Here is a 13,832-nt window from a genome sequence, read left to right on the forward strand (position 1 = left end):
CGATAAAAAAAATTTGTGCAAAACTGCCATTATATATATAACTGATCTGTTCTTCAAATTGGTTTCAAATGTATCCATCATAGGAATACATGTGTAGTGGATTCAACTCAGTTGCAGATGTTCTCTTTAGAGGCAACACATTTATTGATACCAACACAAAAGAGGTAACTGCCCCTTCACCAGATAATAATCTATGGTAGTTGACCACCAGGCTAACTACTCTAATTACATTGGGAGTAGCTACAATGGACAAGACCCCAGCCTGGGTCCAGGTCCACGTGTTTGTGACTCTTCTCGGACGTAGAACGTAGAACGTAGATCTTCAAGATAACAACAGCAACGCTGAACCCCGGTCCCTCTGGGGACCCGGTTTATATCTTCACTGGTCGTGGCTGGCTTCACCCTTGGCCACGACCACCTCCTCGAACCCTCTCGCAGCATTTCGCCCTGACACGTGAACACCCCTAGCCCCCACTTGGGGCCCCTGTGTAGACTTTATCCGTCACGTGCCTTCCAGGGTCAACCAGAGTGCCATGGCCTACAGTAACCCCATTCATGGCCGGCACCCTTACACCCCCTGCTATAGGGGACAGCACTGCATGCCGAGCATGGTGAGTCAGCGCTCACCGAGCCCCTCTAGGGTTGGTACTACACCCTCACGTACGGGGTGTCCGCGATGGCAATGCATCGCACGCCGTACCCCGCTAGAGCCGGCATTACCCAGTGACATCCACGATGTCGCTACATACGTGATGTCCGCGATGTAAGTACATCGCATGCCGTGCCTCTCTAGGGCCGGCACCACACAGTGACATCCGCGATGTCACTACCTCACCCCCCCCCACCCCCTTCGTAGCATTCAGCCGTCCCGGTTATTAACTCCTCCTTAAAATGAACCAAGTGAATAAGGTGATAAAAAGTGAGTAAAAGTGACTAACGCTATGTGTGCCTCAACAATAACAATTACCAATTAAATACCCAAGCCCACCTATACAATATATACACCACTTACAAATGTACATTAACAATGGGGCAAAGGGTCTAAGTACAGAACAAGAACACGATAGAAACAAAATGCAGAAAACCGCGAACACTCGGAATCCCCTCCATCACCAACATCTCCAACCCTCACCGTGTTCAACACCCGGAAGCACAATAAAGGCTAGGTTCAGCCAATAGCTGATATGGCCTACTGAGTGCGACAATCAACTGCCAGTGTGGGAGTGTGTGTGCATGGGGATCATGAAACCCGAAGAGTTTTTGATCGAGTCCTGGAGGTTCCGGGCGAAATATGCCAATGTCCTGTTGAACCTGGCTCCCCACAAAGAGCAGTAGGCCGGGTCAACGGGTTCTACTCTCCCGAATCCAGTAGAGATGATGCAGGCAGTGGCTCGGGGGACGTCGGGCGCGCGGCACCTGAGGACGGGATCGCACAACTCCACTGAGGACCAACCTCAGTGGGCACACACCCCAGCTCGCCGGACACATCTGACACTCGGCCCCTGCGGTGTGGAGATGGAACGAACCCACATGGAGCAATGAAAGGCTTGAGGCGTGAGGGATGTACAAACCAACTCCGCCACCCCAAGCGGATCTGAACACACTATGGTCGAACGACCCGAATCACATCAACCGGCCCTCTCCAGGGTTTGAACAATTTGTGCGACGTACCCACCGGTACCTGTGGACAGTGCAACCAAGCTCTGTCCCTAAGCGGCCACTCATGTGCAGAAGCACGGAAACCCCTCAGCTGCTCATTAGCCAATTGGCGCGAATCAGAATTTACCATGGAAGCTTCCCGCGCTTCGGAAAACTTTTGAAAGGTGAAGCACACGGAGTCAGAAATTTTAGATAAAAATTATGAGTAGCCAGTGGATGCGTGAGTGGCCATCCTATATGCAGATAGGACTCTGGGAATATGTAAATCCCAGTAAAGTTGGGACTCGCTGACCTGATGGCTCAACATGGAGGTCAGAGTCCTGTGCAGCCGCTCAACCATGCCATCCATCTACCGGTGGTACGGTGACGTGCATACTTTCTTTGTTCCAAACAAATCGCACACCTCTCGCAACAATTTTGAAAAAAATATTTGCCCTGATCGGTCAGAAGACGTTCGGGAGCACCCTTGTCCATTACATAGCCATGCCTCAGTGATCGTCGCTGCTGACTGGTTGGGAAGCAGCCAGGCCACAGGCCATTGTGAAAAATACTCGACTCCCACTAGCAAGTATTTATTCCCACGAGGGGTAGTGGGAAATGGACCAAGGATGTCCAGAGCAACTAGTTCATTTACGTGGGAAACCTGAATCGATTGCAATGAGTGGACAAAAGGGTTTTGCCGGCGGCTTCCACTGTGCACACTGCACACACCCTTTCAACAAATTAGCGACATCCTTAGCCATACCAGGCCAGAAGATGTCCAACTTAAGTGTGGCCAGCATCTTATGCACACCAAGTGCAACAGGCGCTCGTGTACCGCCCAAATGACCTTACCCTGCAGGACAGTGGGCACAACAATGTTATAACGCCACAACCCTCCGTCCCAATGCATGAGTAATCCACCTTTAAGAATGACAGAGGCGACACCCCATCAATCCTCGCCCCCATCAGTCTCTCTGACATGGCGTCGCAATTTAAGCAGGGAAGCGTTCTCAACCTGGAAGCGCCCCCATTCTTCGTGGTCTATCCCAATGAAGTCGTCATGCGCCACCGGACCCTCGGCCACCTCAGATGTTACCTCAGCCGACGCCGCAAGGGGAAGGGGCGAGGGCTCGTTGGGCGGCTTACAGCGCCCAGAGCCTGAAAAGTACGCGCACCCAACACTCATTTGGTAATCGCGACAGGGCGTCAGCGTTCGTGTGACGGGAGCCTTTGCGATAGGTAACCTTAATGGAGTAGTCCTGGAGGACCTCCAGCCAGCGCGAAAATTGGCCAGACGGCTGATCAACATGCAGCGCGCACTATAGCGCAGCGTGGTCAGAGCGCACCTCAAACTGTCAACCATACAAATACAGTAGGGGCGATACTGTTGCACAAAAACCACAATAGCTAACAGTTCCCGGCGTGTGACCCCGGAGACAGCACTCTGCTTCCGTATGCGACAACGCTCTCGACGCCATTGACAACTTGGGACAGAACAGCTCCAATTCCGGTATCAAGGCAGGGAAAAGTCGGGGTAGCGGAGGGGAGGGGCGTTCACCAAGCCATCCCGGAGCACAACAAATGCGGCCTCCTCCTCCCCCCAATGGAATTCATGACCCTTTGCCGTCAAGGCGTGCAGAGGTTTAGCGATGATAGCGAACCCCGCGACAAAACGGTGGTAATAGGACGCGAATCCTATGAAACTGTGCATCTCCCCCACCGACGTAGGGATTGGCCAAGTTTGAACAAACGCGGTTTTGTCTGGGTCAGTCGCAATACCCGATTCACTTACTATGTGGCCAAGATACTGAATCGATTTATGGAGGAAGTGACATTTCTATGGTTTAAATTTCAGGTTGGCCGCACGCATTTTGAGAAAGACAGCGTGTAGGCATTTCATGGTGTTCGTCAAACGTATGGCTAAAAATGATAACATCGTCCAGATATATCAAGCACGAGTCCCACTGAAGACCAGCCAGAACCAGTTCCATTAATTTCTGGAACGTGTCCAACGCAGAATGAAGAATGGTGAACGAAAGGCTGTTTTAGGCTTAGAGGTTTCATCTCGCGGCAACTGCCAGAATACGGATAGGAGATCAAGAGTGGAAAAGAAACGTGCTCATGCTAGAGCATCCAGTGAGTCATCTATTCGAGGTAGAGTGTACGCATCAGCGACAGAGACCTTATTAAGCTTACGGAAGTCAACACAAAAGTGCAAGCTACCATCGTGATTTTTAACAAGTACAATTGGGGCTCCCCATGGGCTGGTGGATGGTGAAATAATGTCCGCAGCTAACATTTTGTCAACCACCAGCCGAATTTGTTATTTTTCCGTAGGGCTTAGCTGGTAGGGATTCTGCTAAATGGGAGCGGTGTCCCTCGTATCAATGTGATGATTCAAAAGTGTAGTGCGGCCGATATCAAATTTCCCTTTGCTAAAAACATCCGAAAATTTTCGCAAAAGCGCCCGCAGCTTCCCCCTCTGGACATCAGACAATTCCGCATTCTCAGAACAAAGCTTATCCATCCACCCCTCATCAGGATTCTGGTGCAGCCGCGTATTCGACGGGGCACTCACATTGCCAACGATGCTTCCTTCATGAAGCGCTGGCGACGCATGAGCTAGCACGGTACCTTCCTGGATGACCGACGTGTCTAACCCTGCGTTAAGAACCTGAATGAAGGGTTCCTAATCGTTGGATACCAACGGCTGGGCCCCTACTAACGTCAATTCACGACTGGCTTTATTAAAAGGTCCCAAGAGGATTCCTCCCGCCATCACCCCCTGGTCTAGCGGCTTTCGCAATCGCAGGGGGACCAACATTTGTACGACGGGGGGAATCTTACCTGTCCTACACGCAAATGCTTGCACGGTAGCGTTAGCTGTGCATAAGCGAGTGTGAGAAGGCAAGACTGCCATTCGACGGCCGGATGGTAATTCCAGGCACCCTTGGTCGATCAAAAAATTCAGGGGCATCGTTCCCAGAAAATCAGTCCCAAGCAAGCAAGGAATGACAAGGGACGTTGAAACAAGAACCTGTCCCGTCAATTTAACATCCGCAATGCACACCTCCGCTGTTATTCTCCCAATAATGCCCAATGAGCCACCATTTGCGGCGAAGCACGGAGCTTCGACAGGGCACAAGGAACGACATTTATGGGGCAAGATATTATAAATCAACTCTGAAATGATGGTCGCTGACACACTGGTGTCAGCGAGCATCCTAATTTCTACCCCTTCTATCAGTCAAATAACAGCAGATGAGCCTGTGGTCATGGCCACCAATCGATGGGCCAACTCATACCACTGACCCGGTCGGAGGGGCCGGTTGGCCCAAATAAAAATCCTCCTGCACCGACGCGCGACCGGAACGAAACCCGAACGCACTAGACGGGTGAGGTGGATTCAGGGGCCGAGTGTGGAATGTGTCGCGACTCACCTTCGGGTATAGTGGAGCGAAGGACGGTCGAGCGGATGACGGCTGTTTTCTGGGGAGGCGTCGTCATGGTACACGGCAGCCCAACGAGACATGCCCAGGCAGGTCGCAGCTCTAGCACATGATGGAGCTGCTCCCGGAACGAGGAGATGTCTTCCGCCGTCGCTGGTCGTCATGTTCGTGGTGTCGGCTTGGGAATACATTGCACGCCATGCCCCACTAGAGCCGGCATTACCCAGTGACATCCACAATGTCGCTACATACGTGATGTCTGCGATGTAAGTACATCACATGCCGTACCTCTCTAGGGCCTGCACCACACAGTGACATCCGCGATGTCACTACACATGATTACACTCGAAACTTGTCTCTTGGAGAAAGTTCCTTACCAGCATTATCAGGCAGAATTTATTTTATCCATCATCTATCAAATTCACAATGGAAGTGGAAAATGATGGCAAGCTACCATTCCTGGATGTTTTGATCAAGAAGAGACCTGATGGCTCGTTGGGACACTCTCTCTATAGGAAAGCCACCCACACGGATTCCTATCTAAAGCCTGACTCCCACCACCATCCAGCCCAGAAGAATTCCCTCCTTAAAACACTACACCATAGGGCCCGTTGCATCTCCGACCAGCACCACCTAGCAGGTGCGCTTGAACACGTATGCCAGGCTCTCAGGAGGATTGGATATTCTGACCGCACAATCCGCAAAGCTGCATCCCCAACCACGGGTAGAGAACCATCTGATGATCCAATCAAAACCATCACCTTACCATACATAGTAGGGGGTCACCAAAAGGCTTGCCAAAATCTTAAACAAACTCAACATCCAAGTTCAGTTCAATACAGTACACAAAATCCGTGATTTGATCCTATCGGTGAAGGATGCGATTCCAGACATGCGATGTCCTGGTGTCTATAAGCTGAGTTGTGTCTGCTGCAGCAGTTACATTGGTAAAACGAAGCGACGTATCTCAGACTAGGTTCGCGAACACAAAGCGGATTTGAAACACTGCAGAACCAAGTCCTCGGCGGTGGCGGATCATTGTTTCAACGCTGTGGGCACATATGACATTGTTTTCTCCGAGACCAAGGTGATCTGCAAACCCTCGGGCCACCTTCAGAAATTTGTTCATGAAGCCATCCAGATATACAAACACAGACTTAACTTTAATTGAGAAGATGGATTCAGATTGAGCAATCATTGGAAGGATGTGATAAACCACGTGAAGTTTTAACTGCTATGATTTTCACTCACCCACCCAGTTGTCATCGTCCTCACTCGCCCACCCGGTTGTCGTCGTCCAATTACTAATTGTACTACAAGTCCATTTACTTGCTAATTTCTCTAGCCCCACCCATCCAGGCACGCCACAAACCCTCCCCCCTCTCCCCCCGGTGCTAGCCCCCTCCCGTCCTTGCATGCCACAAACCCTCCCCCCACTGCCCTGTGAACTCCAACAGCCAAACTCCCCCCCTTCCCTCTCCCCTCCCGTGCCTATATAAAGCCACAACAGCAAATAATTTTTCTCACCTGAACACGGACGCTTGTGTTGCGACCGAAACGTCGTGTTTTCTTCTATTATTTTTTCTATCTACGTGACTTTACCGAAAGAACCAGATAGTATAATTTATCCGTATTTCAGGTTAATCTTCCAAACGGATAATCCAACGTTTAACTGTAAGTTGCTTTTTTCAGTTATTGTCTTCTGTTAATTTAAATATATATTTTATTGCAGGTGAAAGAATCAACAACCGGGTACAAAGTGAACTACAAAAGCACTCCGAGCTACAATCATGCAAAGGATGAGATCCTAACAACGAATGCAAACACGGACTCGGAAAAAAGCACCAAAGACGACCCAAGATACCATTTTGATGCAGAGATGTTCGTAGCGTCTCAGCAGAAACTAGTCTCACAACGAAATGGTTTAATTCGATTGCTTCAAAAAAAGGAAGTGACGAGTTACGATTACAGCACGGCACGAAAACTGACCGGAATACTACTCCACACCTTGCAGGTACATGCTCATGCAGTTGAACTGGGGTTGGCTAAACACCCCATCAAAACAATTGCAGTATGAGTTACAGTTACGTATTATGTCAGATTGTATGCATATGAAGGTGCAGCCCTGCAATTTATGGAGAAGGCCAATGCTGACAGAATGCCTGCAACTACAGGGAACTCCCGAGTCCTTTTTGGGTATTTTAGCCGAATCTTCCACACTGGGCCAAATATCTGGGAAGAGGTGGTGAGAGTTTCCCCACTTAATGCCCCCACATGCGACCTGCGATGGACAATGGTGTATCCAGGTGTAGTCAGGTTAACACACGTTCTGACTTTTTAAGAGCCAATATTCAGACACAGCACTGATGCCCAGGGCTGGTTCTTGAGGCTTGAGCTCCGTTCCCTCTCGAACATCCCCTCTGATTTATACCTCCCAAGCCCCCTCTCTGGAAGCTTTTCTCACGCCACTCCCTTCGGCTAATCCTGAGCCTTCCCCAACGACGATTCTCAACCATCCTCTACAGTCCATCCTTGCTTCCTGCCTTTCAAATATTTCCTCCAGTCACTTTCAATCTTGCCTCCCAACCAATCATTGTGGATGCCTCTCTGCACCAATGGGAGGCCTTGGCCTGCTTCCTGTTTGTCTGGCTGTATACTTGTGTCAGATAAGCGGTCTGTTATCTCGGTCATTACGCCAGTATATCGTATTTACATAAACTTGCCCAATGCTATGGCGAATTGCTATGGCGAATTGCACTGGTGACTTCTGGATTGCAATTCCTCCGGATTAGGCAATCAGTGCACCATGGTAGAGCCAACTTTATTTATCCATGGCTGAAACCATCGTACAACTGTTCCCATCCAATAGCCTTGCACCCTTATCTGCCTTCTCCTTATACAGGTTTCCCTAGCTTCATATGGTAGATGCGTTCCAACAAAAGTGTGCGCACAGCTAAACCGCATGAGACAGCTGCCTGCCAAGTAGCGCATATTGCAAATATTTGGAGGAAATAGGGTCGCCATATATACAAAAAATTGCATGGACCGAAACCGCATGAACCGAGGGAAACCTGTGTAGAACTTTTCTGAAAGATCTAGCCCAACCACTCCCCCAGAAATCCTCCTCCCTTTCGCTCCTCTCTTCATCTCACGCCTCCTGCTTCCATTTGGCTAATCCGGTGAGCGCTCAGCTTCGGCAAATAACGCGGCCCTCTCCAACCGCAGCCCCGTTTGACAGCCACTGCCGGCTGACAGATATTTTGAGGAGGGTACCTCATACACACAATAAATTGAACAATTGCTTCATGATTGTAGATTAGGTGTAGAATATGATTCCACATTTGAGCAATGCGTGTAAATACATCACAACCTGAATGCACTGTGATAGTAATAACGAATAACCCAATTCTCTTTTCAGGAAAAAATGTTTTTCAATCCACATTAACTATTGTGAAAAATTACTTTACATATTTGTCAATAAAAATGTATTGTGAAGTATAGTGTATATGTTCCAGTTTCTAAGAAAAGTGTTTTGCTTACTGCCATAATACATTTTTTGACAATTTTACAAGAAAGTGCCCAGGTTATAATACAAAAGTAGAGTCATAGTGTGGAGACATGTGGCTGCTATTAATACATCCAGCCACCTTTATCAGATCACACACTATCAACAACACTGCCTTTGAAAGGAAAAAATGAGCAAACGAGGTTTGGGGCAGTGGTCCTTCCTAGCACATAAATGTTATTAACTACAGTACTGTATTGTCTCTTTTAGGACTTCTACAGTCATTCAAACTGGATCGAAATGGGAAATACAGAGCCAAAAAATGACATCTTTGATTTTACAGCTGCGGAGGTTGCTGGTAATATGCATGTCACTAAAGTAGATAATTTACTTTTTCAGTGATTTTAAATTTACAAACTATGTATGTGATTGTTGCACGTCTTTCACACCGTATGTAGCCAACTGTCCTATTTACTACTGCAATTATTTTTCCATATACATTACCTTGGAAACTGATTGGCCTCCAACAAAGACAGCCTCCTTTATGGCCTTATCTCACCAGTTAGACAAAAGAACGCCAAAAGGCGAACAGAAAAAGGACATTGCAAAAATAAAAACTTTAATAGCTCAGTCTGGATTTGAAGCTTTCGTGACTGCAGAAATCCATACTCTTTGATTTTTTCGGTAAAGTCAAGTAGGTAGAAAATAATAGATCACGACGTTTCCATCGCAACATAAGCGACCGTCATCAGGTGAGACAATCGTCAAATAACGCGCCCCTTTCCAATCGCAGCCCTGTTTGACAGCCACTGCTGGCTGACAGCTGGTTTGAGGAGGGTACCTCGTACACACAATTAATTAAACAATTGCTTCATGATTGTAGATCAGGTGTAGAATATGATTCCACATACGACCAGGGAAACTGCTGTTTCAGCAGTTTCCCTGCTGTGATTGTCTCACCTGATGACGGTCGCTTGTGTTGCGATTGAAACGTCATGATCTATTATTTTCTACCTACGTGACATTAATAGTTCAGGTTGAGCAGTTATAAATATGTGTAGTGGTTCAACTCGGAGGCAGTCATTCTTGGAGGCAATTATTTTATTTATACTCACAATCTCCCTTCACACACCCTACAGTCGTCTAGGATACACACATCCTAGCCTATACACAACACTAGCCGTCTAACACCGATGGCACTGACCAATACAGCCAACAACCATATAGCAGCGCAATATCAAGCGACGACGACTGCAGCGACTAAAAGAATAATGGTGACGACGACGACGATGGACTTGACCAGCAAGACGGGGATCTCACTTACAATCAACAGACTCGAGGTCCCCTACAGGGGCCCTTCTTTAATGTCAGTGTGGCCTGGCTCCGCCCCCGGCCACGCCCCCTTTTTAGAACCTACCAGCGGGTTATTGGTGTGCCCCTTCTGTGACTTTTCCCCTAGATCCCCCTCTGGTGTATAACCTGGCCTGCTGATGTCAGGGCTGCCGTAAGCCGCAGATCCCCTTCCCTGTCAGCAGCCAGCGCTGTGCTGCTACATTACTATTCGATGCCACTACATCTATAAGGGACCTTTTTGTCAGGATCAAGATGATACCCATTGACTTATATTTCTGCATTGCAGTGCAACATTATATTCTACTGTTGTGCATGGCAAATATTCAGGTATTAAAAGCTACTATTGAGGTCTGCTAGCCGAGAGAGAGCTTAAGGAGAGAGTTTGTGTAGTTTGGCTATTACTCCACTGAAGGAGCGCAGACTACAGTGGTTTACTATACAGTCCATAGTTTGGGTTGCATAGCAACAGTTTCACTATTGTGGATTGTTTCTTTAAGTTTACATTAATTAAGATATGCACATCGGCCTATTTAAGTCCAGCATTACAAACTACCCACAACTAAGCACTGCAATATTTCATTGCCACCTAAATGACTATCAACAGGGGGGGGGCGATTCAAATGTTTACAATGGAAACTTGAGAAATAGTTAATAAGGACATTGTATTACTTTTATTATCTAAATAGTTGTTTTACTTGTTAAAGTTCCAACATAGATACATATTTTTTTCTTTAAACAATCGTTTCAATCTTGGAGGCTTTAAAGGATGTCGTACATTTACAGTGTTCTTGCCAATAGCATTATTTAACAACCCAGCAGTATCTGTTAAGCCAGACTTTGCTGACAAGACCCATAATTGTTTAAATCGATCTAGAATTCTGGTGCTTCTTAACATTAGTCTGGATGGCCAATTTGCAGATATACTTACAACTATTTTTTTATGGAGAGACTAAACGGAGGGCGATTAACTAATAAAACATTGTATTGCACAATGCCGTTACCACTAAAGTTTCTGCTTTTATCCCCGAGTTGTACCTCTGTTAAAAGGCATCTCTTTAATTTGTAATATCTCGCATTTCTCTGCACGTCTGCCAGTAGTCACATGGCAGCTGACAATGAGGCTGGAAAAATTACTTCTTCTCCTCCTCCTTTAATCTGGTTATGGCAGTCGCTTTCTGTAGTATGCCTGTCAATCATATGATTTACCCATATTCTTGTCCAGTGAAATTGAGTTTTCAGGTCCATACGGCATACAGCCGTTTTAAAACGGGCAAAATATATATTTTTGCCCATGTGTTTGCATTTCTCCCTTATGATGGGACTTTGTAGGATGAACGTTGAGATTCATAAGGGCACGGGGTGACCAATAAGGTCTGAATTGGTCTGTAATAAGGTAGGCAGGGATAAGGGGTTGACAGGTATGCTGTAGGCGTACGTTTATCTATATTAAGCCCTCCTTTAAGCAAACCCTCCCGTTATACCGTCAATCCATCTCTTGCATGGACGACCTCTACATGTTGTAGCCAGTTTGCTCTGTCCCCTCTCCTCCCATCATGAATCCTTGCAAGTGGGACAGGTCGACTAAATAGACAACAATAACACTAATAATAAAGTTTGGAGATGATAAGTAGACTGTGTTGTTTTTTGTCCTCCGGAGAAGTGGGCGACTCAACAATAGCTGAGTACCAGGGTTTACGAAACGGCAACACTTTATTTCAAAACTCCTTTTCAGAAGGGCAATTGCGTATCTGCAAAAATTATTAGGGACACCCTCTGTCACATCACTGCATCTGAATTCCTCGGTCCAGAAGTCAGCCCAAATCTCCATTATGATAATAGCCGCTTATCATATATAATAACATTTAACATACATATTATTTAACAAACGTTTAACAAGAAACATTTTAATATTTAACATCAAACTACTGTAGCGCCTCCTACAGACCCTGATAATACTACATAAACGAGGCAATATGGACTTATATAATAAATAATGAATACATCAAAAAACAATCTTTATAGTAACAATCTTTATATGCAAATTAGATCAATCATACTTTCTTATACCCGAATCGGGAATGTAACCTTTGCAAAAACACCTCTCCCGCTCACCCCATAAGCTGAATGTGAAAATTAAGCTCTACTTCTATTTAAAGCTTTCGTAACTGCAGGGATTCATATTCTTGGTTCTTTCGGTAAATTCACATAGAAGGGAAATAATAAAATAATAAAAATAAAACATTATAAAATTCTCACGACGTTTCGGCCACAACGCAAGCAGCCGTCCTCAGGTGAAGAACAGAGCTGTCGGAAAGACAGCGTCCTAATGAACACTGCTAAGCTTGGCAGCGTATTTTAAGCTGGGTGGGAGGAGGAGAGTGCCTTGACAAAGGAGTTTACGTATCAACAGAGGAATTTAGGATGTTGATGACAAATGCAGATATGGGGTTAGTCACTCCTTGTGGAATGTGTAAGCGGTGGGGGGGTCTCAAAGTCATATTATGCTAGTGTATTATGTAGGATTAGCAGTAATAAAGGAAGGGAAATTTTAATAATAAAGAAATGCAGCAGCCAAACCACCGCGTATCAAGCTAGTGCATTCTGTGGAAAACAAAAAAGAAGTTTCTAAAGAACTGCAAATACCCTACTACCATACAATAAACCGATGTAAAAGAACGAAATATAAACTACATCAATATAATCAATGTACTCAATATACTCTCCAATAATCTGAGCTATTAACATTAAGTAACTGGGTATACACTACGCTATATAATGACTACCATATAGTAAACCGATAAAAAACTAAAATATAAACTACATCAATATACTTAATATACGCTCCAATAAGATGAGCTACTAACAATAAGTCATTATACATTACACTTCCATGTCGAAATAAGTAGCGTTTTTTTCTTAACGTTAGCACCACGGACAGCGACTAGCGTTGTTCAGACGGACGAGTCCATCTATGCTCGGAACGGAGGAGGGGGGAGAGCGGGAGAAACAGCCACGGTGCGCTACACTGTCCTGTGCTGCGTTACAACTATGCTATAAACTAGACTACTATACATTACAATATTATACCTTCCAATCTAAACTACACTGTATAATATCGCATACACAGCACCAATATAAGCTCTAATATTATGCATTATATTAATATGCCTCCAACTAAACTTTTTTCTACATCACACGACTATACACCGTACTGTACACTGCCATAGACAAACCCCAACATTGAATTATGCACTGCGTTACTATACACTACCCTATACCTTAGACTATACATTGTAATATTACACTATGTATTATTCTACAAACCCGACTGTATACCACACTGCTGTATATTCAATAAAGAATTACGATACTATATATTACCTTATACATGATATTAAACATTACACTATTATACTATTTATTATTATACAATCTGCTATACACCATACCATTGACTGTAGCCTTGTAGGTATATTCATACAGTACATGTAAGCTGGGCTTACGAAAAATGTTTTTATTGTTATAACTATAGGGATATTTTTTTTAAATAAATATAATAAATGTCTGCTGAAACACTGCAAAAAAATGTTAAAATTTTGGTGTCACCCCCTCTGATGGTGTCACCCGGTGCGGTCCGCACTGCCCCCGCACCCCCTAGTGACGCCACTGAGTATGTTCTATATTGAAATCAATTATACTGGTAGGAACGAAGTGAACCAGCCTACAATAGATTATATCGTCCGTCCGTTCGTCCGATGTCCGATTAGGTGTAGCAACATGGCCCCCTACTGCAAACACTTGGCATGACCCTACAAAAACCTTTAGACTCAGTGAGGCTTTCTTGGCTTAACAAGTGTAACATTCCCTTATAATTCCCTGAGATA

At 45.6% G+C, this 13,832-nt stretch overlaps 1 protein-coding gene across 1 annotated transcript in view; it reads left to right on the forward strand.

The window, feature by feature from the left end:
* LOC144734515 (von Willebrand factor A domain-containing protein 7-like) overlaps positions 1 to 13,832 on the forward strand; it is a 92,043-nt gene that overhangs the window by 16,559 nt on the left and 61,652 nt on the right. Inside the window, exons 3-4 of the mRNA XM_078616748.1 lie at positions 6,823 to 7,104; positions 8,866 to 8,993. Of these exons, the coding sequence (XP_078472874.1) occupies positions 6,823 to 7,104; positions 8,866 to 8,993 (410 nt within the window). The remainder of the gene's footprint in view (positions 1 to 6,822; positions 7,105 to 8,865; positions 8,994 to 13,832) is intronic.

Source organism: Lampetra planeri, chromosome 3 (genome assembly GCF_965212315.1).
Source record: "Lampetra planeri chromosome 3, kcLamPlan1.2.h2, whole genome shotgun sequence".
Taxonomy (NCBI): Eukaryota; Metazoa; Chordata; class Hyperoartia; order Petromyzontiformes; family Petromyzontidae; genus Lampetra; species Lampetra planeri.